Genomic DNA, 27,756 nt, shown 5'->3' with positions numbered 1-27,756 from the left:
GACACCACGAAGATTAAAAATTCTGGGTTTTCCTACTGGTTTCCCCGAGTAAAAGCAGTCAAAATCTGTGCCAGCTACCTGGTGGATATCACTGATCCCACCCTTCGGGGAGCTTTCACTATGGCCCGGTTTCAAACATTGCCAACTGCATACCTGACCGATAGATTTACAAAAATCCCAGCAGAACACCGTTTATGCCCTTGCTTCATGAAAATTAAAGAGGATCTTATACATTACCTCCTCTATTGCCCCATTTACTCAGGCTTTAGAGACGCGATGCTGCAAATTATACCCAACTCTATAATCAATCCTTAAAATAGAGTAAAAATTTTGTTAGTTGGTGCTAACCCACGAATTACCCATGTGGTAGCGGTCTTTGTGATGAAGGCCATGAAAGCCAGGGAAAGATTTATGGATGATAAAGTAAAGACCCCTTCACCGTCTGTTTTACTCGTTGCTTTTTTTCCTTCTCTTCCTGTTTTGTGGGATGAAGGTTTTATTGGGATAGTATGTAATGAATTTTAACATTTTTAATTATTGTTGTGTTGATATTTGTGTACAGGCATGGTCCTCACAATAAACGTTTTTGTTTGTTTGTTTGTTTGTTTGTATTTATATTGCATTGGGGTGGGTGACCCCAATGAGTCTTTACCATCCTGCCAACAGGTGGAAATATAGGTACACCAGAAGGGGTTTGCTCATCACACAGAGCATCTGTATGGGGTTAACCTAAGTGCATCATAACTTGTAAAAGAACACATGCAGTGACGAGTTATGGCAGAGCCCTTTGAAATTACGTTCATGTTGAATTCATGCAAATCCCAACTTACTTTTTCAGTGTACTAAACAAGTAATAAGTGCCCCCACGCCACAAATATTGTAAGGCTTTGCTGCCTTTATAAGCCGTGGAACAAATCAGCATGCATGTTCTACTGCTGACCGCTCTTGCTGTTTCCTTTATTGTCAATCTTTGCTAAATACCATGTCCCTGTAGGCTTTAGTAAATCCATGTATTAAAGGTACAAAGGTATTAGGGATTTGTGTGGACATCAAATCTCCAGCTCTCATCAACATCTTAAGTAATTTCAAGAAGAAATCCTAATGCAAAAGCAGGAGGGGGGGGGCTCTGCTCTTCTGATTAAGAGCACACAGACAAGGCCCATCTGATTGTGTTTCCCCATCTGAATAATGAATGTGATTTCCATGCTAATAATCACTTGTGTGATTTGCTTATGCAACCTACAGTGAGTTAACCCTTGGGTAGGGCTTGCCTTTCTCTGCCATAGTTTAGCATTGCTCTAATCTGCTCACATAAAGCTGAGCGTTAGCATATAAAGCCAGGAGCCTCTGGCTGTGCCACCAAGCAAAGATGTGACTGACGTGAAAAGACTGAGGCTGCAATCATGTGCCCACTTAACTTTAAGCAGTAAGCTCCACTGAACTCCACAGGACTCTATTCTGGGCATTTCTTACAGCTCTGGCCAATCCAGGAGGTTCATGCTGCTGCCAATCATAGGTGCTGATGATGTTGTAAATAGGGATGGACGAATCGGTCAGCTTCAGTTCGCATTTCTTTTTCAATCTTAAATGCTCATTTCTGCATCAGTTTGCTTTAAAAAAAAAAAAAGGGTTGTGATCTCAAATTTTAGTGCTCAGTTTTCCTAATCTACAATGTTTTGCAAGTCATTTCCCTAATATAGTCTATATATTTTTATTACACCTTTTTGTATACATTACTTGGTTGGAGAACTGCATCACAAATTCAGAGGAGTGTAAATTTCAAAAGATAGCTGCATTTTAGCTTTTTTGTATTGCTTTGAAAAGAGTGAATTAGATTTGCTGTTGTTGTTTAGTCGCTTAATCGTGTCCGGCTCTTCGTGACCCCATGGACCAGAGCACGCCAGGCACTCCTGTCTTGCACTGCCTTGCGCAGTTTGGTCAAACTCATGTTGGTAACTTCGAGAACACTGTCCAACCATCCCGTCCTCTGTCGTCCCCTTCTCCTTGTGCCCTCAATCTTTCCCAACATCAGGGTCTTTTCCAGGGAGTCTTCTCTTCTCATGAGGTGGCCATATTATTGGAGCCTCAGCTTCACGATCTGTCCTTTCAGTGAGCACTCAGGGCTGATTTCCTTCAGAATAGATAGGTTTGATCTTCTTGCAGTCCATGGGACTCTCAAGAGTCTCCTCCAGCACCATAATTCAAAAGCATCAATCCTTCGGCGATCAGCCTTCTTGATGGTCCAGCTCTCACTTCCATACGTCACTACTGGGAAAACCATAGCTTTAACTATACGGACCTTTGTCAGCAAGGTGATGTCTCTGCTTTTTAAGATGCTGTCTAGGTAGTTTCATATTAAAATGTGAACAAAACCAAATTTCTTCTCATCCCAAGTTCAAAATACTGTTTCCAGCTATGCATGCACAGCACTATGGGGGAATATCCAATGCATTCATTTTGTTAGTGCAAGGATTTACACTTGCACAACAAACTCCACCTCTATCCTTCTCCACCCTCTGCATGTCACAGGGAACTATGGTTTGTTCCTGGATTGCTCCAAAAACAAACTATAGTTATCCGTATTCAGGTGTAATGCAGAAATGTGGAATATTTAAAAATGCAAACCTGAAAATAGCACAGTTATAGAATGAAAGCACTAAAAACACTTATTTACAGAATCAAAGCTTTCAATCGCTTTGTAATCACACAAACGGAGGAGAGGGAGAACATGTCAGCCTAGGTGTTATGCATATAGCTGGAAACCATATGCGTAGACAATGCTGAGCAGGATTGGTCCTGTTTTTGGACTTCCCATATGGCTTGTGTCCTACTAAATACCCATCAAGAGTTAGCTGTTTCCATTAATTTCAATTAGTCTACTCTGAGTATGGCTAAAACTGGATATAACCTTATAAGAAGAGGTTGCTGAAGTAGGTGGACCATTGGCCTGATCCAGCAAGTTCTTTGTATGTTCCAAATATATGAATGTTCTTGCTGTTGTTTTTATTAGAATCCTACAATATACAGTTGTACCTTGGTCTATGAACGCCTTAGCAGTCAAACGTTTTGGCTCCTGAACGCCGCAAACCCGAAAGTGAGTTTACGAATGTTATTTTCGAAGCCGAACATCCGGTGGGGCTTTCACGGCTTCCGGTTGGCCAAAGGAAGCTCCTGCAGCCAATCAGAAGCCATGCCTTGGAAGTCAAATGTTTTGGAAGTTGAATGGACTTCCAGAATAGATTCCATTTGACTTCCAAGGTACGACTGTATAACAACACCATACACATACAGTGGTACCTCGGTTTATGAACACAATTGGTTCCGGAAGTCTGTTCATAAACTAAAGTGTTCATAAACTGAAGCAAACTTTCCCATTGAAAGTAATGGAAAATGAATTAATCCGTTCCAGATGGGTCCGCGGCGTTCATAAACCGAAAATTCATAAAACGAGGTGTTCATAAACCGAGGTTCCACTGTATAAACTAAAATACTACATCCTAACCCCAAAGATGGAGTTTAGGCAATACATACAAAGTATCATCCAAATAATGTAATAAGTTCCTATCCCAGACAACCATTTGTATAGAAGGTGATAAACAGTTTGTGCTCATGGTAAAAAATTGCAATGTCCATCTCCAGTTGTTGGTCTGCTTGCAAATGTGATCCCCATATCCCTGATTTCTTCAGAAAACAGTCTGAGCTCACAAACAAGATCTAGATCCTTGTTCACTTTTCATTACCTTCCTGTTTTTATACTTGGAAATGTGCATGTTGCTCCAAAGAACATTTCTAGGCAAGTAAGATATTAGTTTTGTTACGACCAAAAAACCTTCCTTTCTTGCTTTCAGGTACTTCCCAAGGCATATTTTCTACAATAATACGCTGTTTGGTTTTATAGGGCTGTATAAATGGTAAAAAGCTACCAAATCGCAGTCTATAAAACCTGAAAAATTTAGAATGTAGCACTTTGCTAATGGTATATCCGGCACCTGCTATAACATGGCTAAGGCTGTTTATTTCCATAAGAGGGTGTTTAACTCAGTTTTTAAAGAAATCTTATTTTAATTTAAAATGTGTCTTCTGTAGTGGAAAGGATTAACATCATTCAAACTATCTTCTTCTAAAAGAAGGAAACTTGTTTTTTTTTCCAGGGGGGAGTTTTTAATTATATTTTCATTTTGTTTAAAATTTGTAAAGATTTGTTGCTTCTGCTGCTATCAGGGCTTTGAAAAATGACAAACGCTGCATTCGTGTTTCTTTCCAACTCTCTCCCCTCTTCTTTTCATTACTGTCATAAAAAGAATTAGAGGACCTACCACGTGAGCGCATGGGGCATAAAACACAAAACACTTTCTGAAAGGTAATTTCCCAAGAATGCAAACGAAAACAACAGCACACAATATGTTTGATTGTTGGGTCTTGTCATTCATTGCGGCATTACGCTTTTTCCCTGAAGCTACGAATAGCCTCCATCTTGAAAAATGAGGGGTATAAACATGAAAAGTGCTAATAATTTGCAAGCAGAAATGTTCCAGAGCCCCACTTCATGCTAAACAATTTTGTCAAACACACACACAATGTTTTATTTTCTTTACCATTCAAGGGTTGCTTTGGTGATGTCAACCAGGAAGTGGCTTAATTTAATTCGAGAGGAAGCGCATCGCCCTCCCCAAAATGATACAGATTTGCATAACATTGGCATCTGCTCATTTGTGCATGTATGCAAATTTAGAAACGATAACTGTGATTTAAATAGAGTTACAACACATGCCGCCATAATGGGGAAGGCTGGGGCCAGGTAACCCATGTGTGCCTGTTCGGTTTGCTGCCCAGGTGCTGCTAACTGTTGGATGAGCAACATGAAGGTCCCCCTGGCTTTCCCTTCTTAGGCTTTTGTATTTTCATATTGAACTTGTGGGTGAGACAGCCCTTCAGACGGAGGATTCCTTTAGATAAAGGGCTGTACTCCATACAATGGCACATATCAGCGAGTTTGGGAAGAAATTGATAGGCCGATAGTTGGCTGTATATTTTTAAAAGTGCACATTCTCTGGATCTGTTGTTGTTTAGTCGTTTTGTCGTGTCCGACTCTTCGTGACCCCATGGACCATAGCACGCCAGGCACTCCTGTCTTGCACTGCCTCCCACAGTTTGGTCAAACTCCTGTTCGTAGCTTCGAGAACACTGTCCAACCATCTTGTCCCCTGTCGTCCCCTTCTCCTTGTGCCCTCAATCTTTCCCAACATCAGGGTCTTTCCCAAGGATTCTTCTCTTCTCATGAGGTGGCCAAAGTATTGGAGCCTCAGCTTCACGATCTGTCCTTCCAGTGAGCACTCAGGGCTGATTTCCTTAAGAATGGATAGGTTTGGTCTTCTTGCAGTCCATGGGACTCTCAAGAGTCTCCTCCAGCACCATAATTCAAAAGCATCAATTCTTCGGCGATCAGCCTTCTTTATGGTCCAGCTCTCACTTCCATACATCACTACTGGGGAAACCATAGCTTTAACTATACGGACCTTTGTAGGCAAGGTGATGCCTCTGCTTTTTAAGATGCTGTCTAGGTTTGTCATTGCTTTTCTCCCAAGAAGCAGGCGTCTTTTAATTTCGTGACTGCTGTCACCATCTGCAGTGATCAAGGAGCCCAAGAAAGTAAAATCTCTCACTGGATCTGTTATTACAGAGATGCCACAAGGTATCTGTGCTGGTTCCAGATTTATGTATTTATTTTCTTTTGTGGGGAGAGGGATGGACTATTAGCTAGCTCTCCCACCTGCTTCATCTGAGCCACTTCACCTGAGTGGGTTCATTTTCTTCTTGCTACTGTTGCTCTGCCTCTGCTCTCTTATGTACACATACTGATTGACAGAACATCCATCATTTTAATCTGCCTAGCTAGTGTCTACCAGGTTTTGTGCCCCAGACACCACCCAAATGGTGTGTGTGTCTGTGTCTGTATCTCTGTGTGTAGAACTAAGCAAATCATATCGGAGCTTCTTTTCAGCTGAAATTCTACTCTGCAGTGCTCTTAATGAAATGGCAAATCTGCACAGATCATGGTGGTGGTGATGTAAAAGATGCTTTAGATAACAAGAAGCCCTTTGGGTTCTGGATGAACTATAATGCCCCGTTGGGCCCTTTCTAATATTCTATGATTAGGTGATTACATTTTTTGGGGTGAATATTCCACCCTTTTTTCACGGGCTATTAAACTCCATAAGTAGAAGTCGAAATGTACAACTTTGACATCGCTCAAGGCACCGATGGAAGTAGGGAGTTCTATTCTCGCATAAAATGTTTTAATGCCTTTTGTTCCTTCTAATGCATGGATTTAATAAAGCCTACAGGGATGTAATATTTACTGTCGGTTGACATGTCATAAATGGGTGAACTGCATCATTTTAACAATACATTAAGGGGTGTGTGAGTGCAATTTAAATCATATGAAATGTCCCTGCAGCTCCATCTTAAAAAATGTATGCACGTGTTTTCGTTAAAGCAAAAGTACTTGGGAGACTTTAAGAGAACGCATTGGCTGCCTTCTTTACCAATGACTAACTTAATTGTGATCCAGTGGGCAAAACACAGTGTGACAGTGGCAAAACTGTTTCATGTGTCTGTCCTGTTCCCATGCAACCAGTGCAGATAAATGCTTCTCTGCTGTTTTTATGAGTAAATCTCTGAACTTGGCTGTCAGTCAAAGTGACCTATGTAGGGCGGGAGAGGCAAATATCTGGTCCACCTGCTCTAACTTCACCCACTGGCTTACCGAGCACTTGTTTTGAGTGGTGCTTTCACATTATGTTTGATCATGTTAATTCTAGAAGGGATAGTGACTTAAATATGATTATTATTATTATTATTATTATTATTATTATATTTATTTTAATGATAACTTTAATGGGCCTGGAACACCACAATCCCTCAGCAGCTCTCATACCTTCAACACGCTTAATTGCAATGACCTATGTGGGTTGACTCACCCCCTTCAGTTGTTGCATATGTTTAATTAGTTCCTACTTATGTCACAGTTGCAGGCTGGATTATGTTCTCTTCAGGCAACTGGACTCTGCTGCAGGGTCCTTCTAGCTTTTCCTTCAAAGGGTTGTCCTGTGAGATGTTGGAGCAATTTTTATATGAAGCCTCTGCTCCGTTCTGTAAAATGGGGATACCTGTCAGAGTCTTGGTGGATGCTGATACTATATCAGTGTTTTCCATTTCAGTGAATATTTCACATAAGTAATGATGCATATTTTATTCTTAATATGATACTTCCATCATGTGGGCAGCAATCTTGCTTTCTTGCATTCCCCTTGGGCTAGAATTTCACTCTGTTCCTTTGTGCTACATGTCTTTAATCTTACTGCACAAAAATTTGCACCGTTGGATGGCTGTAGGTCAGCCTTCCCCAAGCTGGTGCTTTCCAGATGGCTTTAGACTACAAGTCCCATCATTCCTGAGCACTGGGGGTGCTGATTAAGGCTGGTGGAAGTTCTAGTCCAAAACACCTGGAAGGCAACAGCTTGGGGCAGGCTGCTGCAAATTCTTCTGATTTGTGAGCACACTCACTGAACTGCCTACTCATAGATGTTCTAGATGTGTCCCCATTGTCTCAATTCACTAGTTAGTTAGTTAGTTAGTTAAATCATCAGAATAATCATATTTCCTTTCTTAAATGGAACTGAAAGTACCATGCATGCTTCCTATCCTGTCACTGATCAGATCCGTCCTGCTGAGATTCAGCAAAGTTGCTGCATCATTTGCTTTCAGACCTTGTCATGTTAGCTGCTGCTGCTGGCCAAATGTATCACGAATGTTGTAAACAACACCCAGGTCCAAGCATCCTATTTGGGCCATGATCTAATTTGTATTTCACCAATATTCCTTCATGTGTGACATTTCCTTTCTTTTCCATTTGCAGGCAATGACAATGGTGAAACCCTCCCAGAGTCCATCCCGTCTGCTCCTGGGACACTGCCCCATTTTCTGCAAGAGCCAGACGATGCGTATATAATCAAAAGCAACCCTATTGTGTTGCGCTGCCGAGCTGTGCCTGCAATGCAAATCTTCTTCAAGTGCAATGGGGAATGGGTGCACCAAAATGAGCATGTCTCTGAGGAGAGCATGGATGAAAGTACAGGTAAGGAAGAAATTCTGTTTGGCACTGAATGAATTATCATTATCCCTGTTCACTTGTACAGTATTTTAGGTCTACAGATGGCTTTCTCCATTTTCCGTTCCCCTACCCCCGCCCCCAATCTTTGGCCCCATTTGCACTATACATTTAAAACAGTATTCTGTCACTTTAAACAGATTCCACCAAAGAATCCTGGGTTTTGTAGTTTGCTAAGGGTGCTGAGGAGGGACCCAGGTGGCTCTGTGGGTTAAACCACTGAGCCTAGGACTTGCTGATCAGAAGGTCAGCGGTTCGAATCCCTGTGACGGGGTGAGCTCCCGTTGCTTGGTCCCAGCTCCTGCCAACCTAGCAGTTGCAAGTAGATAAATAGGAACCGCTACAGCGGGAAGGTAAACGGCGTTTCCATGTGTTGCTCTGGTTCGCCAGCAGTGGCTTTGTCATGCTGGCCACATGACCTGGAAGCTATACGCCGGCTCCCTCGGCCAATAATGTGAGATGAGCGCGCAACCCCAGAGTCGGTCACGACTGGACCTAATGGTCAGGGGTCCCTTTACCCTTTACCTTTAAGGGTGCTGAGAGTTTTTAGTAAATAGATATTCTCCTCACAAAGTTCCAATTCCTATAGTTCCCTACAAAGAGGGGGTGATGGTTAAACTATCCTGTATACTTGAAGGAGCATCTCCACCCCCATCATTCTACCCGGACATTGAGGTCCAGTGCCGAGGGACTTCTGGCGGTTCCCTCACTGAGGTTACAGGGAACCAGACAGAGGGCCTTCTTGGTAGTGGCGCCTGCCCTGTGGAACGCCCTCCCACCAGATGTCAAGGCAATAAGCAACTATTTTACTTTTAAAAGACAACTGAAGGTGGCCTGTTTAGGGAAGTTTTTAATGTTTGATGCTGTATTATTTTTAATATTCGGTTGGAAGCTGCCCAGAGTGGCTGGGGAAACCCAGCCAGATGGGTGGGGTATAAATAATAAATTATTATATTATTATTATAACTATAGTACTCTGGAAGTTGTGGTTCTGTTAATAAGGCTACCAATGGCTCCCCAGACACGATGGATGTGTAAGACTTTCCCTGTCAAATGTAGTTTGCCTCTGAATACCTGGTGCTGGGAATCACAGCTATTGCATTCAAGTCCTGCCTTTGGGCATCTGTCTGGCCTCTGTGATCAGGATGCTGGACTAGTTGGGCCTTTGGCTAGCTCCAAGGGGCTCTTCTGCTGTTCTTACATGAGGGAGTTATAATGCCTGACTTTAATTAAGATAAAACTCTCTTTTGGCATTGAAAGTGAACGTGTGAAGAGGGGCTTCTGTCTTCAGCTGACCACAGTTGTCATTGTCCATGCAAACACACACAGAAGCCCCCTTCTGTCCCACCTGCTCAAGAAGGGAAGAGAAGGATGGTATACACGTGGTGGCAGAGGTGCCAGCTTACGAGAGCGATTTAAGGAGCAATGGAGTGCATGCGATGTCCTGACATTGTGCATGTGATGTCATGATGTTGGGAGGAGCTGGGGTGGAGCTAAACACAGTTACTGCACAGCTTCAATGGCTGGTGGCTCCTCCTCCTGACTCTGCCACCAGCAGGAGGCTGCTTCAACTCTCCCTCCCCTCCATGGCAGGTGGAGGAGGTGAAGGAGCCTCTGTGCTACTTGGACATGGGGGACGCATTCTGACCCCCAAAACATAAGGGTGCCCTTGAGCTGGCACTCCTGCATGATGGGGACATTAAGGGTGGGACCAAGACTCATTCATATGCCCTGCATCCTTATCTCCTCTATGTCACTTGTATGCCCAAATAGGTCTTGTGATAGCTAAATATGTTAAATGTGCAGTGAAAGTGTATTAACTCAGAATCAATAGTCTTTAGGATTGCTGTCTTAGAGAACTATAGTAGATGCCTTCCGATGTTTTGCTGGCTTTTTATTTGAGAATGGCTCTGCATAGCTTGCTGCCCCATGTTAAGTTGGGAACAGTCATGAAATGTTAGGCAAGCAGTTCACAGCACCGTAGTCTGACTCCCTTATTAGTTGTCTGGCACCTAATGAAGCTAAATGGAAGAACTCCATTTTGCAATAAAGGCATATCTGCAAAGCAAGGGCTTGTAAGGCTGTGGAGGATGTTGAGAAATGATCCACAGATTTTATCAGGCTTCGAGCAAATCCTATATCCTTTCTCATTTAGGAACAAACATCTTGATAAGTATTGCAAACCAATTTAACGGTTCTGCTGCCTTGTAATCTCACAGGCCTGTGTTGTTATTACTCCCCCTACACACACACACACACACACACACACACACACACACACACACACACACACACACAAAACCAACCCACCTTCCACTTTCCCAGATTGCTAGGCAACTCTGTGTCTTGGAAAAAAATAATGTGAATATAAGATTATCTTAGAGAAAACACACACCTTTGAAAAGATAATAGTAAGGAAGAACATGCAATTAAAAATTGTCACATTTCTTAAAAGGGTGTAGGAAATAAGATGACTGACAGATTATGGGGAAGAAAAATACATCATTTTAATAGTGTCATCTTCCAACAGATTTTACTTTTTTGCAGCTTTAGACTGAAATATATATCAGAAAAAACATGAGAAAGCCTTCTTACTATTCGTCCCTATTTTAGGAGTGGCTCATAGCACAAACTGGGCAATTTTACCCAGGGCACCACACATTTGAATAATTCCAATAGTTCACACACAGCATGATCAAACCATGGTTTTGTGTTGTGTTCACATTGAGGAACAAGCCTGGGTGAAGCCTTAGAATCCCTATCTTTCCTCTCCTCCTCGTTTGTAGCCAGAGGAAGGACCTTGTTTGTGCTTGCTCTTATCCAGATTTCATAACTGTAGCTGTGTGATGTTTGTTTAAAATGCACATTAAAGAAGTTTTGGCTCACCTAAAGAAAAAGCATATCTTGAGTAACAGCTGTACTTATTGCAAGCTGATAATGCTGTAAATATATATATATATATATATATATATATATATATATATATACACACACACACACACACACACACACACACACACACACACACGGGTAATAGCTTTATTGTCCTTAACATTCACACACCCCTGGGCTATGTCAAGAGGATTATTTGAATATATAGATAATGCATAAGATAAATATAATTGGTTTCTAGAGGAATCCTTGTATTGGGTACACTGTATTGCATATTCTTGGATTGTACTCTAATGCAAGACATCATTTTGTGGTATCTATATCAAAAGCAACCGCTGTCCTGGAAGCTGTTGCTAGCAGCAGACTATGCTGTTAGATAGTCACAGTATTTCAAACTTTGCTTCTTTAAAGGAAAAACCCTAGTTCTTTAATCTCGTTGCTAAGATGAGGCTTTAAAAGACATTTTAGTTTCAATTAATAATTAGCTTTAAGAAATTCTAATAAGACTCTGCTTTTTAATTATCCACATCCAAATTGCTAGTACAGGTATTTCAGCCTGCGGGCATCTAATCATCAGAGAGATGAATCCACTTGTTCTGGCAATTGATGCTGCATGGTCCTTTTAGTGGCACAGCTTGATGTTGCTTTTATTTATTTATATTGAGACATAGATTACATAGCCAAAAGGATAAGGGCATCCATCTTTGCCAGAGTTTGAGTTTGAGAGTCTCCAGGTCACAGAGCCTGAAATTTGCCAGCCCAGCCTTTGAGCTTGCTGTATTAGGACTTGCTCCTAAAAGTGGCTTTTACTATGTGAGATCCAACAGGAGATAATATAGTACAGTTGTCAGACTGCTGGGTTGGGCCGGCCTTAGGGATATGTATTGGTCTAAACCACTGAGCCTCTTGGGCTTGCCGATTGGAAGGTTGGCGGTTCGAATCCCCGTGACAGCGTGAGCTCCCGTTCCTCTGTCCCAGATCCTGCCAACCTAGCAGTTCAAAAACACACCAGCGCAAGTAGATCAATAGGTACTGCTGTGGCGGAAAGGTAAACGGCGTTTCCGTGCGCTCTGGCTTCTGCCGTGATGTTCTGTTGCGCCAGAATTGGTTTAGTCCTGCTGGCCACATGACCCGGAAAGCTGTCTGTGGACAAATGCCGGCTCCCTTGCAGAGGTCGCCTTTGACTGCACCTATCCATCCAGGGGTCCTTTACCTTTTCCCCTACTTTCCAAGGGACCACTGCAACCCCTCTAGTTCTCTCCTCTCCTCTTTGCTACCAGTGCCTTCTCACATGTCCTCTCTGAGATGTGAGCAGTGGCAACAGAGAGCAGCATTTTCCACTTGCCTTGCACTCTGTATAGGTATGTGGATTGGGAATGGATTGCAGCAGCAAAGGGGTTCTACAGGAGAATGACTGCACCGGGTGCGGAGCTTCTGGGGTGCTGCAGCAGGCACCACAACTGTGAAGTTCATTCATTGGAAGGTGAAAGGCGGGAGTCGTGCTGGAGTTTGGCATCACACAGGGTGCCGCTGAAATTTGAGATGTGAAGGTCCACCACTGGCAGCAGCGGAAGGTGGACTTGTTCAAGCAATAGTGAGGCATGCAGTGTGGTCGAGCTGCCCTCCCCAAACTGACCTGGGCAGGGCTGGGACCAAGGCAGGGTCAGATTCATGCGAGTGCACTAAGTCAGCGTGGTGCCATCAACCCAGCAGACCTGTTGCGAGAATCACAGCACTGTCAGGATTGGGCTTGGATTGGCAGGCTCAGATGGAGGATGGGTAAAATGCTGCTAGCGATAAGTGCAATTCTGATGGTGAGGGATTTGCCTCAGTATCTCTGCAGACTTCCTTTAGCATATCCATGATTAAAAGAGAGGTGTGGTGCGGGCGGGAAAGAGGAGCTAATTGCAATAGGAATGAAGTCAGAAACGCAGTGCACGAGTTTGCTTTTGGATAAATCGATAGTCCATGGGCTGCCAGTGTGCTGGGTGGGTGGAGTTGGAGTCTGTCTATGGCACAAGACTAATCAAAGAATGGAATTTGCAGCTTTGCTGGGAAATAAGTAGCTTTGCTGAATTAATTAAAAAGTCAGAGTTCAATTATTACTGCTTTTTTTTTTGCTTTTTTTTTTTTGTAAATCCGTGTCACTTTGATGATCTCTTTGGATGGAAAACTGCAGTTTCAAAATACTGAAATAAATTACAAAAGATAGAACTCAGCCCATGCCAGCCCTACCTTGCTGACACTTTAGCAGCCCTGTTCTCCATTGTCCCTGCTACCACTAGGGGCTGCACGTCCTGTTTTGCCACTTAAGGTGAAAAGGGAAGAACCGCCTTGCCCTGCTGCCACCATGATACCTGATGCCACCGGGACCACTTCTCTACTGCCACCTCCCCTGCCGGCAGAGTAGCAGTAACAGCATCAGTGCCAGTTAGGGGTGAGATCTTTCCAAATCGCACAATTTCAGCCAATACCAGCGCCACTTCTGTGGAAATGACGAGGAGCTGCCTTGGGGGCTTCTACTGCTTGAGGTAGCTGTTTTAGTCCGCATAATGACTGAGCCATCTCTGGCCACTGCCATCTCTTTTCAATTCCTGCCCTTGTTTGTGCTCAGATATTCTGGCTTCCTATTATTGGCTGCTATTCCTACTGCTCTCCAAGCCTTCTCACCTGCCCACTTCCTGTGATGACTCTGACATCACAGCAGTTCAGCCAATGGGTAAGTGCAGTTACCAGGAACCCATTATTTCACCTCCGGCTGTTACATCCTTGAGAACCAGGGCAGTGTAGCTGATAGAATGTTGGACTAGGACCTGGGAGGGCAGAGTTCGAATCCCCTCTCAGCTATGAAGCTCACTTGGTGATTTTGAGACCAGTTGCTGGCCACCAAACCTACCTCGCAAAGTTATTGTAACGATAACATGATTGGGGGGGGGGCATGTGCACCACCTTGAGCTTCTTGGGGGAAATAATAATAAAATAGCATTTAAAAGAAAAAGAACATAAAAACGACAGGCTTCAAAACTTAATTATATGCTTGTGATAGTGGTAAGTACCCTAGAATAGGTCTGCACATAAAGGGATTCATTTGTCAGTAGTGCTGTGAGTTTGGAGGGCTGTAGGATGCTTGCCTGAGTCCCTTCTAATTCCTGGATCCAGTAGGGATTCAATTGCTGGAATAACCAGAGGAGTTTCTTGGTAATGGCCCCCTAATTATGGGAGACACATGACTCTCTTGGGGTGTTACTGCTGTGAGCCCCTCCATTATAGTATCAGGTTGTATATACAGTATATGTAAATAAGCAAGATATCATAAAGACACCATGGTCTCTGCTGTCCCTATTCCGAGGAAACCAAACCCTGGGTAAATGCCTGGAACCCGTGGAGTCTCACACTGCTTGGAGATTGGGATAGTGTGCAAGGAATATGTAGATTAAATCAGTTTCCCACAACCTGGTGTCCATTCACAGATTATATTGGACATAATCACCAGGTCTGTAATCCCAAAACATTCAACCTGGTTGAAGAAGCCTGGATTAAATTAAAGTGCCATTAATATCAATGTCCAGAACAAATATTTGAGACAGAGCTGGTGCGGTGGCCAAGGGATAATGAACCAAGATGTTTCTGGTTGAAATACCTGCCAGGCCATGGTCCTTCAAACCCTGCTATAGGGGAACAATAATGCTGGCCTACCCTACGGGTCATATGTCTACAAAATGTTTTGGATATTCGAAAGGATAAAGACATGTCAGGGAGGAACACTGGAAAGTGGGGAAGAATATATTGGGGTACCTCTACTCTCATTTGTACCAGGATGTTTGGTTCCTTCTCGTGGCATACCAGAGGGAGGCAGCCCGACGCTTGCTGTGTCTCATTCTCATCATGCAGCTAAACAATGGTTTGGCATGATGTCAGAATGTGACCGATTAATGGTAGCTTGCTTTGTCTGTTGCTTGATGGTGCTTGAGGGCACAGGTCGTCCTTTGTTATGAGCCGAACACTTCTAGGTTGCAGATAAAGCTAGTTAAGAGTTTAAAATAAATTGAGGAAAAAGGAAAGCCTCCCTCCTTCCATTTTAACACGTTTGAGAGCATGCTTCAAATTGGCTCTAAAGTACTCCCAACTCCTGTTTTCCCAGTAGGATGAGACCTGCTATGAGTAACTAAAGTTATCATGTCTGATAAATAAAAAGATTACAGCAATAACTGCTGTCAGCATTTTTCTCATTTAAACAAATAAAGCTGACAAATGATGAAGTTTGGTGCTTGCTCCGTTATGTTTAGCACATACCAAGCAATTATTCATCCTCTGCCAGCATTAGTCTGTCTCCTGCTAAACCACCCAGCAGTGCAGAAAGCTTATTAGCATAGCAATACCAGAGGCAAAACTCCTCATATTCTTTGAGGCTGTGCTGGATGACAAAGGATGATGCTTATAATTTGCACAATAATTTAAAGGGATGGGCTACCACTGTGAATTGGAATTACATAAGGTATCGGGGAACATTGTTGGTTTTCATTTATAATGCATTGGTTCTTACTTGAGTTGATTAGAGGTTCTTGCCATGTAATTTCTATTATTATCGTTCCTGTCGAGGCAGGGGAGATCTGTAGTTTAAGGAAACCGCAAAATATTCCCCCTCTCAGCAAGGAGGTCTCCCTCCCTAACTGCGCCTGGTGTGTCTGTCTTATTTGTAAAATTTGCACCCCACCCTCTGATGGAGGCGCATGAGGTTGTTCCATGTCACAAGTGGGAAAGCCAAATACGGCCCTCGAGGCCTTGTTTTCTGGCCCTTGGGACTCACCCTCCTCAGCCACACTCTCATTTCCCCAGACCAAGCCCCTCAATGCACTTGCTTCACATGCTGCATTAGTGATTTTGCCCTTGGATTGTGGTAATGACTCCTGCTTCCCTGGACAGAAAATACAGAGCTCTCTCTGTGTGTGTAGAAATTAGCCGGCTGTACAAAGGTGAAACATGTTCCCCACAACTGCATCTTACGTCTGTTGTAGTTTGGCCTGTGGAAAATCTGGGCTTCAAATCCCCACTCAAGCATGAATCTTATAGACTGAGCCTTTAAGAGTGTTGCACACATACATGTTTTTTTTTAAAAAATATGTATGTGTGTGTGTGTTTTTATAGGCATGCTCTGCTAGATTTTTGTCTCTTTGTTTCTGGTGTGTATTGAATGTGTACTTCTTCAGGTGTCTGGTAGAAAAATTTTTCAGCATATTTTCAAAATGCTTTCAAAAACCCTTTTGCTTTTAGAATATCAACGAGGCATTTCTACTTCTAAAACACGAACACCCCAGTGGCCCAGTTTGATTGTAATGCTGAACACAGTTTAGCCCTCTGGAGGCCAGTGTCAAGGAGCCTAAGTGAAGCATCCCCCTCCTCACATCCAAGAGGAGGACTTTTGCGGAGTTTAATTTCACTTTTAAATAAATTTCTCTTAGAGTTATTTTCGAACCAGATACCACGTCTTAAAACAAAAACATTGGTTTGCTGAATAAGCCAGCTTCATCAACCATATTATGAAATGAAGTATAGTTTCCATTATTATGAAATGGAGTATAGTTTCTTTTAAATCAGGATCCTGGCTTTGGAGTTAACACTTGGCCAAGATTCTTTAAAAGAGAAGGGAAAACCCTCCTCTTTTGGCCGTGTGGAAGGGAGAGAATAGAGAAGGTGGACATGCCATGATGCTTCACTGTGGCTCATTGTGTTAACCCAGGGGTGATGAACCTGGTATTTTTAGATTCCAACGCCCATCAGACCAAGCCATCATGACCAATGGTTAGGGAAGATAGGAGTTACAGTCCAGCAATTTCTAGAGCACCGCAGGTGCCTCACCCCTGTGCTAAACTATGTATCATGGACTGGCTAGATGCAGATGAGTGGTGGGAGGCAGCTGGGAAACCCCCAAGGGAACCCCGAGGGGAAGAAGGCTCAGAGCCAGGGGAGTGGTGGTGGAATGACGATGAGTGGTCAGAGAGAGAAGACTGGGAGAAGGAGATGTCAGAAGCTGAAGAGGCCACAGGGTTTAGTGAGCGGGAAGATGCTGTGGCAGAGGGCAGTCCAGATTCCAAGACTGAAGCAGAGGCTGGAGAGGAGGTTGGCCAAGAGGTAGAGTTGAGACAGGTGTGGAAGAATCTGGGGAGTCTCCCCTTCCTTCTGTAACCAGCTCCCCCCCCCCCACGGTCTCCTAGAACATGTAGAAAAATGAAAAGTGCAGAGCAGAGAGTGATTGTGTGCAGACTCAGTCTGGGACTGCTTGGGAAAGACCATGGAAAGGAGGAGCCTTAGAGAGCGGTGGGAAGGCAGGGACCTTCAGCCCTCGCAACTGCCTCATTGGGCAAGATCTACTAGGAAGAGTTGCTAGAATCACTAGGCTTCCGCTGTTTGAGCTACTTTGAATTAAGAGTTAACTTCATGGACACCGTGTTTTTCATTGCTGACCACGCTTGACTCCAGCTCCTGACAAAGGGGTGGCTCAACCATTTGGGCCACTGTCCTCACCCACTGCTGGCTTCACCCCTGGCCATTATCTTGAGGAGTGGGGGAAGGGTTCCCTCGTCAGGATTTAGGATTATGTCATTCTGCAACCAAAGTTGGGTACTAATTGGCTTTCTATTTGTACCTGGCTAATGAGGGGGGGGGGAACTTTGGTGAGTAGGAACAGAAGAGAGAGAATTGTGAACTCTGAAAGTGGTAGATCTCCTGCCTTCTGCATTTACAGTTGTACCTTGGTTGTCAAACGGAATCTGTTCCAGAAGTCCATTCGACTTCCAAAAACGTTCGACAACCAAGGTGTGGCTTCCGATTGGCTGCAGGAGCTTCCTGCACTCAGTCGGAAGTTGCATGAGCCATGCCGGACGTTCGGCTTCCAAAGAACGTTCGCAAACCGGAACACTTGTTCGGGAGCTAAAATGTTCGAGTCCCAAGGCGTTCTGGATTCAAGGTACGACTACCCTGTTTCTCCAAAAATAAGCCATAGCCATAAAATAAGCCATAGCAGGATTTTTAAGCGTTCAAGGAATATAAGCCATACCCCGAAAATAAGACATAGTGATAGGCATACTCAATAAAAAATAAGGCATCCCTTGAAAATAAGCCATAGTGTGGTTTTTTGAGGGAAAATAAATATAAGATGGTGTCTTATTTTCGGAGAAACATGGTATCTTGATCCCCCTTCCAAGTCTAGCAACCTCTCTTGAAGGATTACAGAAGGAAGTGGGAGCGGGAAGCAAATTAGCTAAACTCTGGACTGGTTTTGACTTTTTAATGATTTTTATTTCAAATGGTGAACTGTGTGTGACTGATTTTCCAATTAGAAATGCCTGGCTAGTCCACCTTATGAACTGCTGCTCAGAATGAGATTTTCAAAAGAAGAAGCAAAGGATGATCTTCATGCATGGACCACAAATTGCTAAGTCCCTACCTGGATGCTTTTTATCAATGAGCCTCATCTCAGTCTTTCTTCAGACATTCAAAATAATGCATAAGGGCACCAGGGAGGGGTGTGCAATGCTGGCCCCTCCCACAATGCTTGTGTGCCCCAGGCACCCTCAGCTTCCCTACATTGGGAATGTCTGGTGGGGCCTTCTAAATAAGTTTGTCTGAACATGCTTAGAAGCTCCTTTCAGTCTTTCCAACTCAACATATTAAGGTCATGGTGCAGCAGATCTGTCGGGGACATATTGCCCCCTCCTATTTGAGACTCATGCCTTATTTTTGAATGCTTGAAGAGGGATTCAGTAAAAATGAATACCGGTGCATAATTGCTATGCTCAATGAAATCAAAATCTATTGTGTTTGCAGAACTTAGCCAGTCAGCTGGGTTTGGAAGCTACCACACAGGCATTCTGAGAGGGGTGCCTGTTCCTCTCATTTGCTCCTAAGCAGCAGGTACTACCCAAGTTCTTGTATTATGAAAGGAGTGTGTGTGTTTTAATTTTTCTGCTCTTTCCAACTACTCATTAATCTGATAAATGTTGACCTGATCCCCTCCCCTTGGTCACCATCACCCCCCCCCAAATTCCAATATTAGTTAGCCTTCCTTCATAAGCAAGTGCTCTAAGGCTGTCTTTCTGTACCCTTTTCAGTTCAGTAATGCTATTTTTGAGATAGAGTTACCAGAACTGTACATGTAATCACACCAAAGGTTTTTATATCCCTTAGATTATTTTCTGTACTGTTGAGATCTTTGTAATTTATATTGATGGCATTATGACAGCTGGCAAATAATAGCAAAAATACTGACCACGGTGCTTTAGCATGACAGAAATGAGTGGTAACAAGCCTTAGGCTCTTTCACCTCTTCCCCATTCCTCCTTTAGTAAAGCTGCAAGGGGAAAAAAATGATGTATTTTCTTCTGATTTTGATTAGCTGCAGTTTAGTGTGTTGTTAGTTCCTAAAGTGTGGTTAGATCCTAAACTGTGGACAACTTCAACAATGTTTTGTTGTCAGCATTATAACCCACGTCTTGAAGCTGGCTTGTTTCAAATAAACCCTGTTTAACATTGTGGGTTTGGACCTCATAGCAAGCTACAGTTAATCTAAACCAGAAGTAAAAGCTTCTGAACCAAGCTCAAGGCTTGCTGTGGCTCATTCTCAGCACAATAAGCCAAGGGCATCAAGCCTACAGTCTTTCAGATGTTGCTGGACTACAGCTTCCATCTTCCCCGGCCACTGGTCAGACTGGTCACAGCTGACGATGCTGTAGTTCAGCAACATCTGCAGGGCCACCAGTTATCCCATCCCTGCACTAAATTGTGGTTTGGCATGACGTCAAAATGTGGACATTTTCAGTGTTGTGGCTACATACTGTATGCCATCTTAAGTTCCTTGGAGGAAAGGTAGGCAGTAAATATAATTAAATGAAGATATACTGTATAGTGATCATGGTGGATTTCTGGATATTTTAGGTGCAGGGACAATGTGCTCTTGAGTCCCACTTGATTGGGAGCAAGCACAGAGGAAGGTCTATTTATTGGATTCATGCCCTGCTTTTGGACTTTCCAGAAGCACTTGATTTACCACTGTGGAAAATACAATGATGGGCCAGGTGGATTTCTGCACTAATTGAGCAGGGTTCAGGCATGTGTCTGAACTAAGTATGTGAGCTCCAAGGTGTCTGAATCTTACAACACAACACAGGATAGGCAGTATGTGAACTGGAACTGAAAGTTCCAAAATACTGATGAACCTTGGTATTCATGTGCCGGGGAGTGCCATTTGCAGCCTGGCAGTAGCAGGTGGGAGAGACAGTCATCACCTTGAGTCTTTCTGTGTGACTGGGAGGCACTTTGCACTCATTGCAACCATACTGGAAGTCATCAAATGGGTAGAGGGACCTGGGGAGCCAACTGGCATCCAGGTTAGGCTCCCTGAGGGGCAGGGCATCAGAGCAGGCCTGACGGAGAAGTGCGCTCATCAAGTCCTCTCCTGGGAGACAGAAAAGGAGGCCTGTCTCAAACACTCAGTCTCAATCTAGGTTTCTCTCCCACTTTTTTTCTGTTTACTTAAACTGCTACTTTTTTTTGTAAATTTTTATTAAAGGTTTTCTCAGTTTACAAAGACATAGGCAATGTCTCTCATAGCTTTTTTACAGATCAGTTTCAATTGTTGAGACATTGGGGAGGAAAAGGGGGAGAGCGGTAGATAAGGGGAGGGGTTGGGGGTTGGGTTGGGGTGACAGTGTTTCTAGATTACTTAAAGTGGGGGGGTGTCAGCATTGGTTGTGCAGGTTCTTTGTTGTGCCTTTGTTTTCCTTTGATGGTGAGAGTTGTTGGGGTTGGCCTAGGATATAGTTTTCTTTTGTGGTTGGCTGTGGTGGTCTGTTTTATGTGAGTAGGGTGGGCGGGTGTTCTGGGTCAGGTTAGCCATATTGATTTGTATGCTGCTGGTGGGTTTCTGTCGTTGTCTTGTTGGGCTGTGTATGTGATAAAGGGGAACCATACTGGGGTGAAGCCGTCTTCTTCTATTTGACCCCGTGTCAATTTCAACTTATTGGTTAATTTTTCTAATAGGGCTGTTTCCCATACCGTCTGGTACCACTGATCCATGTTTACTCCTGCCAGGTCTTTCCAGTGTCTGGTTATGGTGTTTCTGGTAGCTGAGAGTAAGTGGGTTATGAGTTCTTTGTGATGTAAGTGGGCATTATTGTCCTGGAAGATGTTTAGCAAGGCCAGTTCTGGGGTAAGTTCTAATGTTTGTTGGGTTATTTTACCTATTTCTCTTACGGTCATTCTCCAGAATTGTTGGGCTTTGGGGCATTCCCACCACATGTGGAAATATGTGCCTGTTGAGGTGCATCCTCTCCAGCATTTTGATGAGGTTCAAACTAAAAACTGGTAAACTGCTACTTTTTTTACAGGGACAAGGTGGTTATCCATTAACATTGCTATGGCCCACGGGTGGATTGGCTTGGTCTTGTGGGGTTTTTCCTATCTCATAGCAATCATTGCAACTTTTGTAGATGGGAGAGACATTGGGCTGGATACTTAAAAGGGAGGGGTCCCCCAGAAGGTGTTCTCGCCATAAAGGACTTCAATGTGCCTCCCCACCTGTCGGCTTAGAACATTTCAACTAGCAAGCAGGTTGTTTAATCAATGGATCCACGCCAACGCCAATGCCAACGCCAACCCTATTCTTCTATAATCTATATAGTTGAGGAAACAAAGGTCTCAGCTACCTTGTCGTGATTTTGCTGTCCTGGATGGTAAAGCAGATAGAATGTGGGGTTTGGCTATACATTTCACTTAACATCCTTGAGCAAGATATGTGTCAGCTTTAGAAGAGGCTTTTCCAGCTACGGAATTATTGGGGGGGGGGACTGGAGATGTGGCCCCCTTTAACATTTCTAGTAGTTGCATCTGTGACATTTCCTCATCCTTTCATCCACTACAGATCTTTCTCCCCTTTTTCTCTATTCTCTGTTCTCTATTCTCTGTTGCTCACTGAAGGAATGGGTTAACTCCTGAATGCCTCTTGATGCTTGAGATTAAGTGGGTGCTGATTTATAGAGAATCTAGGTTTACAATGCTGAAAATCAATAGCCACCAAGTGCAAATCAGATTTATTTATAGAAGCAGATGCTAAAAAACCCAGAGAGTTTCATCTTGCATCCATATCTTTGACAAGGCTGGGGGTTGGGAGTATGAATTCAAAAGCACAATAGGTGCCTGTGGTTCAGTTACATGTATTTCAGAGCTACCTGCCCACCAATCTGTCCCCCTATTTCATTTCATCCCCCACAAAGGTCTTACATGCTAGCACAGAGCTGCACTGGTTAGAATTGAGAGCAGTGGAGCCCTGAAGGCTTTCAAGAAAGTAGATTTGAGCCCTACTCTCATAAGAAGGATCAGATCAAAGTTCTGTTCAGTCTAATATCCAAATGGTAGGTAGCCAGTTGCTTGCAGGAAGTCCACAAGCACCACATCTCTGTTGTGTGCCCCCAGAAAATAATGGTAAGAGGCTATGGAAAGCTTTCTGCAGTAAAGTCCACCAGGTGCAAACTTTGACATTATTTCGGGTTAAGACATACCTCTTCTCCTAAACTTCTGAGGGATTATTATAATCCTAGAATCCTAGAATTGTAGAGTTGGAAGGGACCTCAAGGGTCATCTACTCCAACCCCCTGCAGTGCAGGAACCACAGCTGATAGATGAAGGAGAATCCTCCACCTTCTGAGGTTGTCCATTCCATTGTTGAACAGCTCTTACCATCAGAAAATTCTTCATAATGTTTAGTTGTAATTCTCTTTTTTTGGAATTAGAATCCATTGGTTTAGGTCCTACACTCTACAGCAGCAGAAAACAAGTTTGCTCCTTCTTACATGTGACAACCCTTCAACCTCTCAGTCTTCTCTTCTCCAGGCTAAACATATCCAAAGCTTGGTTTCCAGACCCTTTATCATCTTGGTCACTCTCCTCTGCACACATCCCAGCTGCTCAGTATCCTTCATAAACTCTCTCTGTGTCTGCATTTTGGGGATGTTGTTTTATTATTAAACTTGGTGGTTGGTTGGTTTTTAATTGTGCATTTAAGTCACTGAGAGAAGTTTTGTATTACACAAATAATAAATTGAATTATTCATCATCTCTCTGAACCAGGAACCATAGACAGACCTATCTTGTGACAGAAAATTGCCATATGTTTACTTGGCACTGTGTGAAGAAGTACTTTGTTGTTTGTCCTACGGTATATCAACTGCCCATCAGTTTCACTGGATGACCCCGAGTTGTAGTCTAATGAGAGGAGCAAAACAAATTGTCTCTATCCATTTTCTCTTTACCACACTTAATATTGCTTCCCAGATATTGGACGAAAGTGTAGATGCTGCTTGCTTCAACCAGTCCATAAGTTTAAGAATGTAAGAAAAGCCTGCTGGACCAGGCCAAATGCCCATCTGGTCCAGCATCGTGTTCTCACAGTGACCAACCAGGTGTCACAAGCAGGACCTGAGCACAGCAGCACTTTCCCCACTTCTGATTTACATCAACTGTTTAGTTTGCGGCTTACAGTGCCCAACAGCAGAAGCACAACACAGCCACCAAGGTTAGAAACCATTCTCCAAGAATTTGTCTAATCTGCTGGTGACCATCACTAACTTCTGTGGGAGTAAATTCCATAGTTTAACCATGTGCTGTATGAAGAATTGCTTTCTTTCATCTGTCCTGAATCTTCCAACATTCAACTTCATTAGAAGAAGAGGAGGAGGAGGAGGAGGAGGAGGAGGAGGAGGAGGAGGAGGAGGAGGAGGAGTTTGGATTTGATATCCCGCTTTATCACTACCCGAAGGAGTCTCAAAGCGGCTAGCATTCTCCTTTCCCTTCCTCCCCTACAACAAACACTCTGTGAGGTGAGTGGGGCTGAGAGACTTCAAAGAAGTGTGACTAGCCCAAGGTCACCCAGCAGCTGCATGTGGAGGAGCGGAGACGCGAACCCGGTTCCCCAGATTACGAGTCTGCCGCTCTTAACCACTACACCACACCGGCCCTGAGAGGAAGAAGAGCTTTTCTCTGTCCGCTTTCTTCACACCATGCATAATTGTATATGCCTCCGTTATGTCTCACCTTACTCACCTTTTCTCCAAATCAGTTTAGAATGCAATTTTAGGGTTAGTCTACAAATTGTACTCACCCCTTCTTAGAACAGGGGAGGCTAGCTCATGGGTCCAAGGCCAGATCCATCGCAGTAAGCTGTAGAAAGTGTTCCACCATCTCTCAGAGCTGAACCTCGCAATCTCAGCTCTGCACTGAGATCGGAATAAAAAGTGTACCCCCTTCTCTTTAGAGGGCAGACACAGCTCTTCATCTCCTAATATCAGTGCTGTGGCACTCTCGAAAGAGGGGTTTTATCTCTTGATCCCAGCCCTCTGCTAGCTCTTTAGAGGTGGGTAAAAGGCAGTATCCTGGCTCGAAGGTGGGAATGATGTGCTCATAGGAAGCAACAACCTGTTACAGCAACTAATGAAAGGAATAAGCTTTCTGGCTTTGATGCTCTCTTTGTATGGCAATGCTGGTCTTCCATTTATCTCGCTTCCACTTCTCATTTGCCTTGGAGCTCATTTATATAACGTCCTCAGAGGACACAACAATGTCCACTGCACCCAAAGGGGCTTTGTGTTCATTATAATTATAATTAAAATGATGGATTTGCCCACAGCTTCCCCCTTAATGTTCAAGAAGGATTTGTCTCACCCCGGAGCATCAGTAGTGTGGGTTGTCGCCATGCAGATATCCTCAGACCCTATATGCTATGCATGGGAAGGTGACCTAAGAAGAAGAGTGCCATTTTTAACAAATTAATGAAAATTAATGAAATGTGCTTATTTATTTTGGTTTGTGTAAGTATCTTATACTTGAAGGGTCTCTTAATTCGAAAACAACACATTATTAACCCTGGGAATGGTGAAGAACAAAAGTGAGATTTTTAAGAACTGAGGAGGGGCATCTCCCAACTGTCAGTATTTTGTGGGATGGATTCAAGCGTACACCAAGAAATGCAGGTTTGCACAATTAAAGCATATTAAAATGCCCTCTTGTCCTAGTTCAACTGATATACTTTCAAAAAGAAACATACTTTTTGTGGTTAGGAAAGTGACAGGGAAGCATGTTGGGAAAAGGGTGGCATGAACAGATGATTAAAAGGAGGATTCACAAACATGCCACAAGCAAACCAAGATGAATATTCATGGTTCTGTGGCCTTCCTGGAAACATGCTCAAATGCTCACAATCGAACCTCCATGTAAGCAAATCAGTATGAATGCTCATTTAAAAAGGTCACCTGGAGGAGCCCAGGTAGATCCTCATCTCCTTCCAGGGGGAATTAAAATGGAAACATTCTCTGTGGTGGCATCAGAGATGTAGTGAGGCATAGTAGAGAAATAGTTCTCATTAGTTGCTCTAAGACAGGGGTGGTTAACCTCTGGCCCTTCGTATCTTTGTCGGAGTACAACTCCCATCACCATTGACCATTGGCTATTCTAGTTGGTCAGATGGAAGTTGAAGTCCAACAACATCTGGCTGCCCACAGATTAGTCACCTGTGCTGTAAGACCAAGATGCATTTGATTTCTCTGTTGAGGATGAAAGCCTGATTCCCTCCCCACCCTGCTTTAGCTTATTTTTCCATATTTGTATCCACTTACAGCCCAATCTGAAGCATGTTTACTTATAATAAGGTTGCAGGGGAGCTTTAATCTTTTGCCAGGTGGCTGGGAAACACCGTTTAAATTTCCCACAATGCCTGAGTGCCCAGGGCATTGTGGGAAACAAAAGTAGCAGCTTCCAGTTTCAGGCACGCAGTGCTGTTTGGTTCTTTGGGTTGAGCAGAGTGAGGGAAGTTTAGAGCAGCAGGGGAGGCGTCAGTAATTGACTCTGCCAAGATGCTGTGACTCCAGTAGTGTGCTATACGATGTTGCTGGGCCTGACTAAAGCACAAACTCCACTGTGAAGTTTATTATGTGTCCATGCTAACTGTGTTTTATGTGAGGTGTAGTCCACATCATCTGGAGGGCACTAGGGTTGCTATAGGGAAGGGGATACATTTTTTCACCCTGAAGGACACATTCCTTCATAAACTAGCTTCCAGGGGCCACACATCAATGGTGGGCAGGGTTGGAGGCAACAATAGCCTGAGGGAACAGGTGTGACTCTTATATTGTATGGTAGGCTACATACCTGCCATGCAAATCTCTCTCTCTCTCTCTCTCTCTCTCTCTCTCTCTCTCTCTCTCTCTCTCTCTCTCTCTCAACTTGGTTGAATCCAACCCATTGCCAATATCTGTTGACTGTCTCCAGCCTTGTCATATATCTGCCTGAGTGTTACTTTTCTGGGGATTTTGAAAGCTTTTCTGAGATATTTAATCAAGGCATTGGCTAGTGATGCTGGAATATTTAAATTTGGATTCTGGAGAGGAGTCCATTGTATTGATATCTGTGAAGTGACAGGCATTTAAGATTTTGAGCCCTTGACAAGCCTTGTCTCTGTATCTCTCAGTGCTTTCCTATTGGAAGCCACTTTCTCATTTTGTTTAGCTTGAGGTTGTCATTCCTCACAAGGTTTGCTTTACATCTGAGATGTCTAGCAGCTCCTATTGAGCAAAGTTTCTCCGAATTAATTTGCAAAGTCCCCGACATCATGATCAAACACCAGTTTCTGCAAGGCTTATAAATGTCCAAGATCTGAGCTTTATAGATGAAAGAAAGGCTCTTTGGAAGCAAATGAGCCTTCAAAGAGGTGGAAATGTGTTACAAAGTGCAGGGCTAGTTACTTTGCCAAAGTTGTTGGGAACTGCTTTGCAGATGTCTAGCAAATTTAATTGGACTACTTAATTACCAGTAATGTTAATTAGGAGATGCTTAGGATTTGCATACCTTCCAACATTTCACCGATAAAAATAGGGACAGGCTTGTAACCTGGTTACCTCTCATATCAATAAGTACTAGCTAGATCATATTGCGCTTTGCTGGAAGTTCAGCTTCGCCAATTTCAGTTTAACACAGCTAATTTCCCTCTTCCCTGTCTTAAATTCATTTATCCACATTTCTACACCTGTGATTTCTATTTTGTTGTTTTTAAAAGTGATCAAGAACATTTGAAAGCAGACACATTTTCCTTAATATACTGCAAGTTTGTATGTTCTTTTCACTAATTTCTACATTTTTATGCCTGCTTTCTCCTAATATAAACATATTTGTGTACTAACAATAATAATAATAATTTATTATTTATACCCCGCCCATCTGGCTGGGTTTCCCCAGCCACTCTGGGTGGCTTCCAACAGAAAAATAAAATACAGTAATCTATTAAACATTAAAAGCCTCCCTGAACAGGGCTGCCTTCAGATGTCTTCTAAAAGTCTGGTAGTTTTTTTTCCTCTTTGACATCTGTTGGGAGGGCGTTCCACAGGGCGGGCGCCACCACCGAGAAGGCCCTCTGCCTAGTTCCCTACAACTTGGCTTCTTGCAACGAGGGAACCGCCAGAAGGCCCTCGGTGCTGGACCTCAGTGTCCGGGCAGAATGATGGAGGTGGAGACGCTCGTTCAGGTATACTGGACCGAGGCCATTTAGGGCTTTAAAGGTCAGCACCAACACTTTGAATTGTGCTCGGAAACGTACTGGGAGCCAATGCAGGTCTTTCAAGACCGGTGTTATGTGGTTTCGGCAGCCGCTCCCAGTC

General features: G+C 43.5%; 1 protein-coding gene across 2 annotated transcripts in view; it reads left to right on the top strand.

Moving 5' to 3' along the window:
* Nucleotides 1-27,756, top strand: part of UNC5D (unc-5 netrin receptor D) — a 405,607-nt gene that overhangs the window by 184,478 nt on the left and 193,373 nt on the right. For both annotated transcript variants that reach the window (XM_035140077.3, XM_060268544.2), the window contains exon 2: nucleotides 7,919-8,137. In XM_035140077.3, coding sequence (XP_034995968.1) covers nucleotides 7,919-8,137 — 219 coding nt within the window. The remainder of the gene's footprint in view (nucleotides 1-7,918; nucleotides 8,138-27,756) is intronic.

This window comes from Zootoca vivipara, chromosome 14 (genome assembly GCF_965207765.1).
Source record: "Zootoca vivipara chromosome 14, rZooViv2.hap1.1, whole genome shotgun sequence".
Lineage (NCBI taxonomy): Eukaryota > Metazoa > Chordata > Lepidosauria > Squamata > Lacertidae > Zootoca > Zootoca vivipara.
The sequence above is the reverse complement of the archived record's forward strand: the minus strand, read 5'-3'. Positions and strand labels throughout refer to the sequence as shown.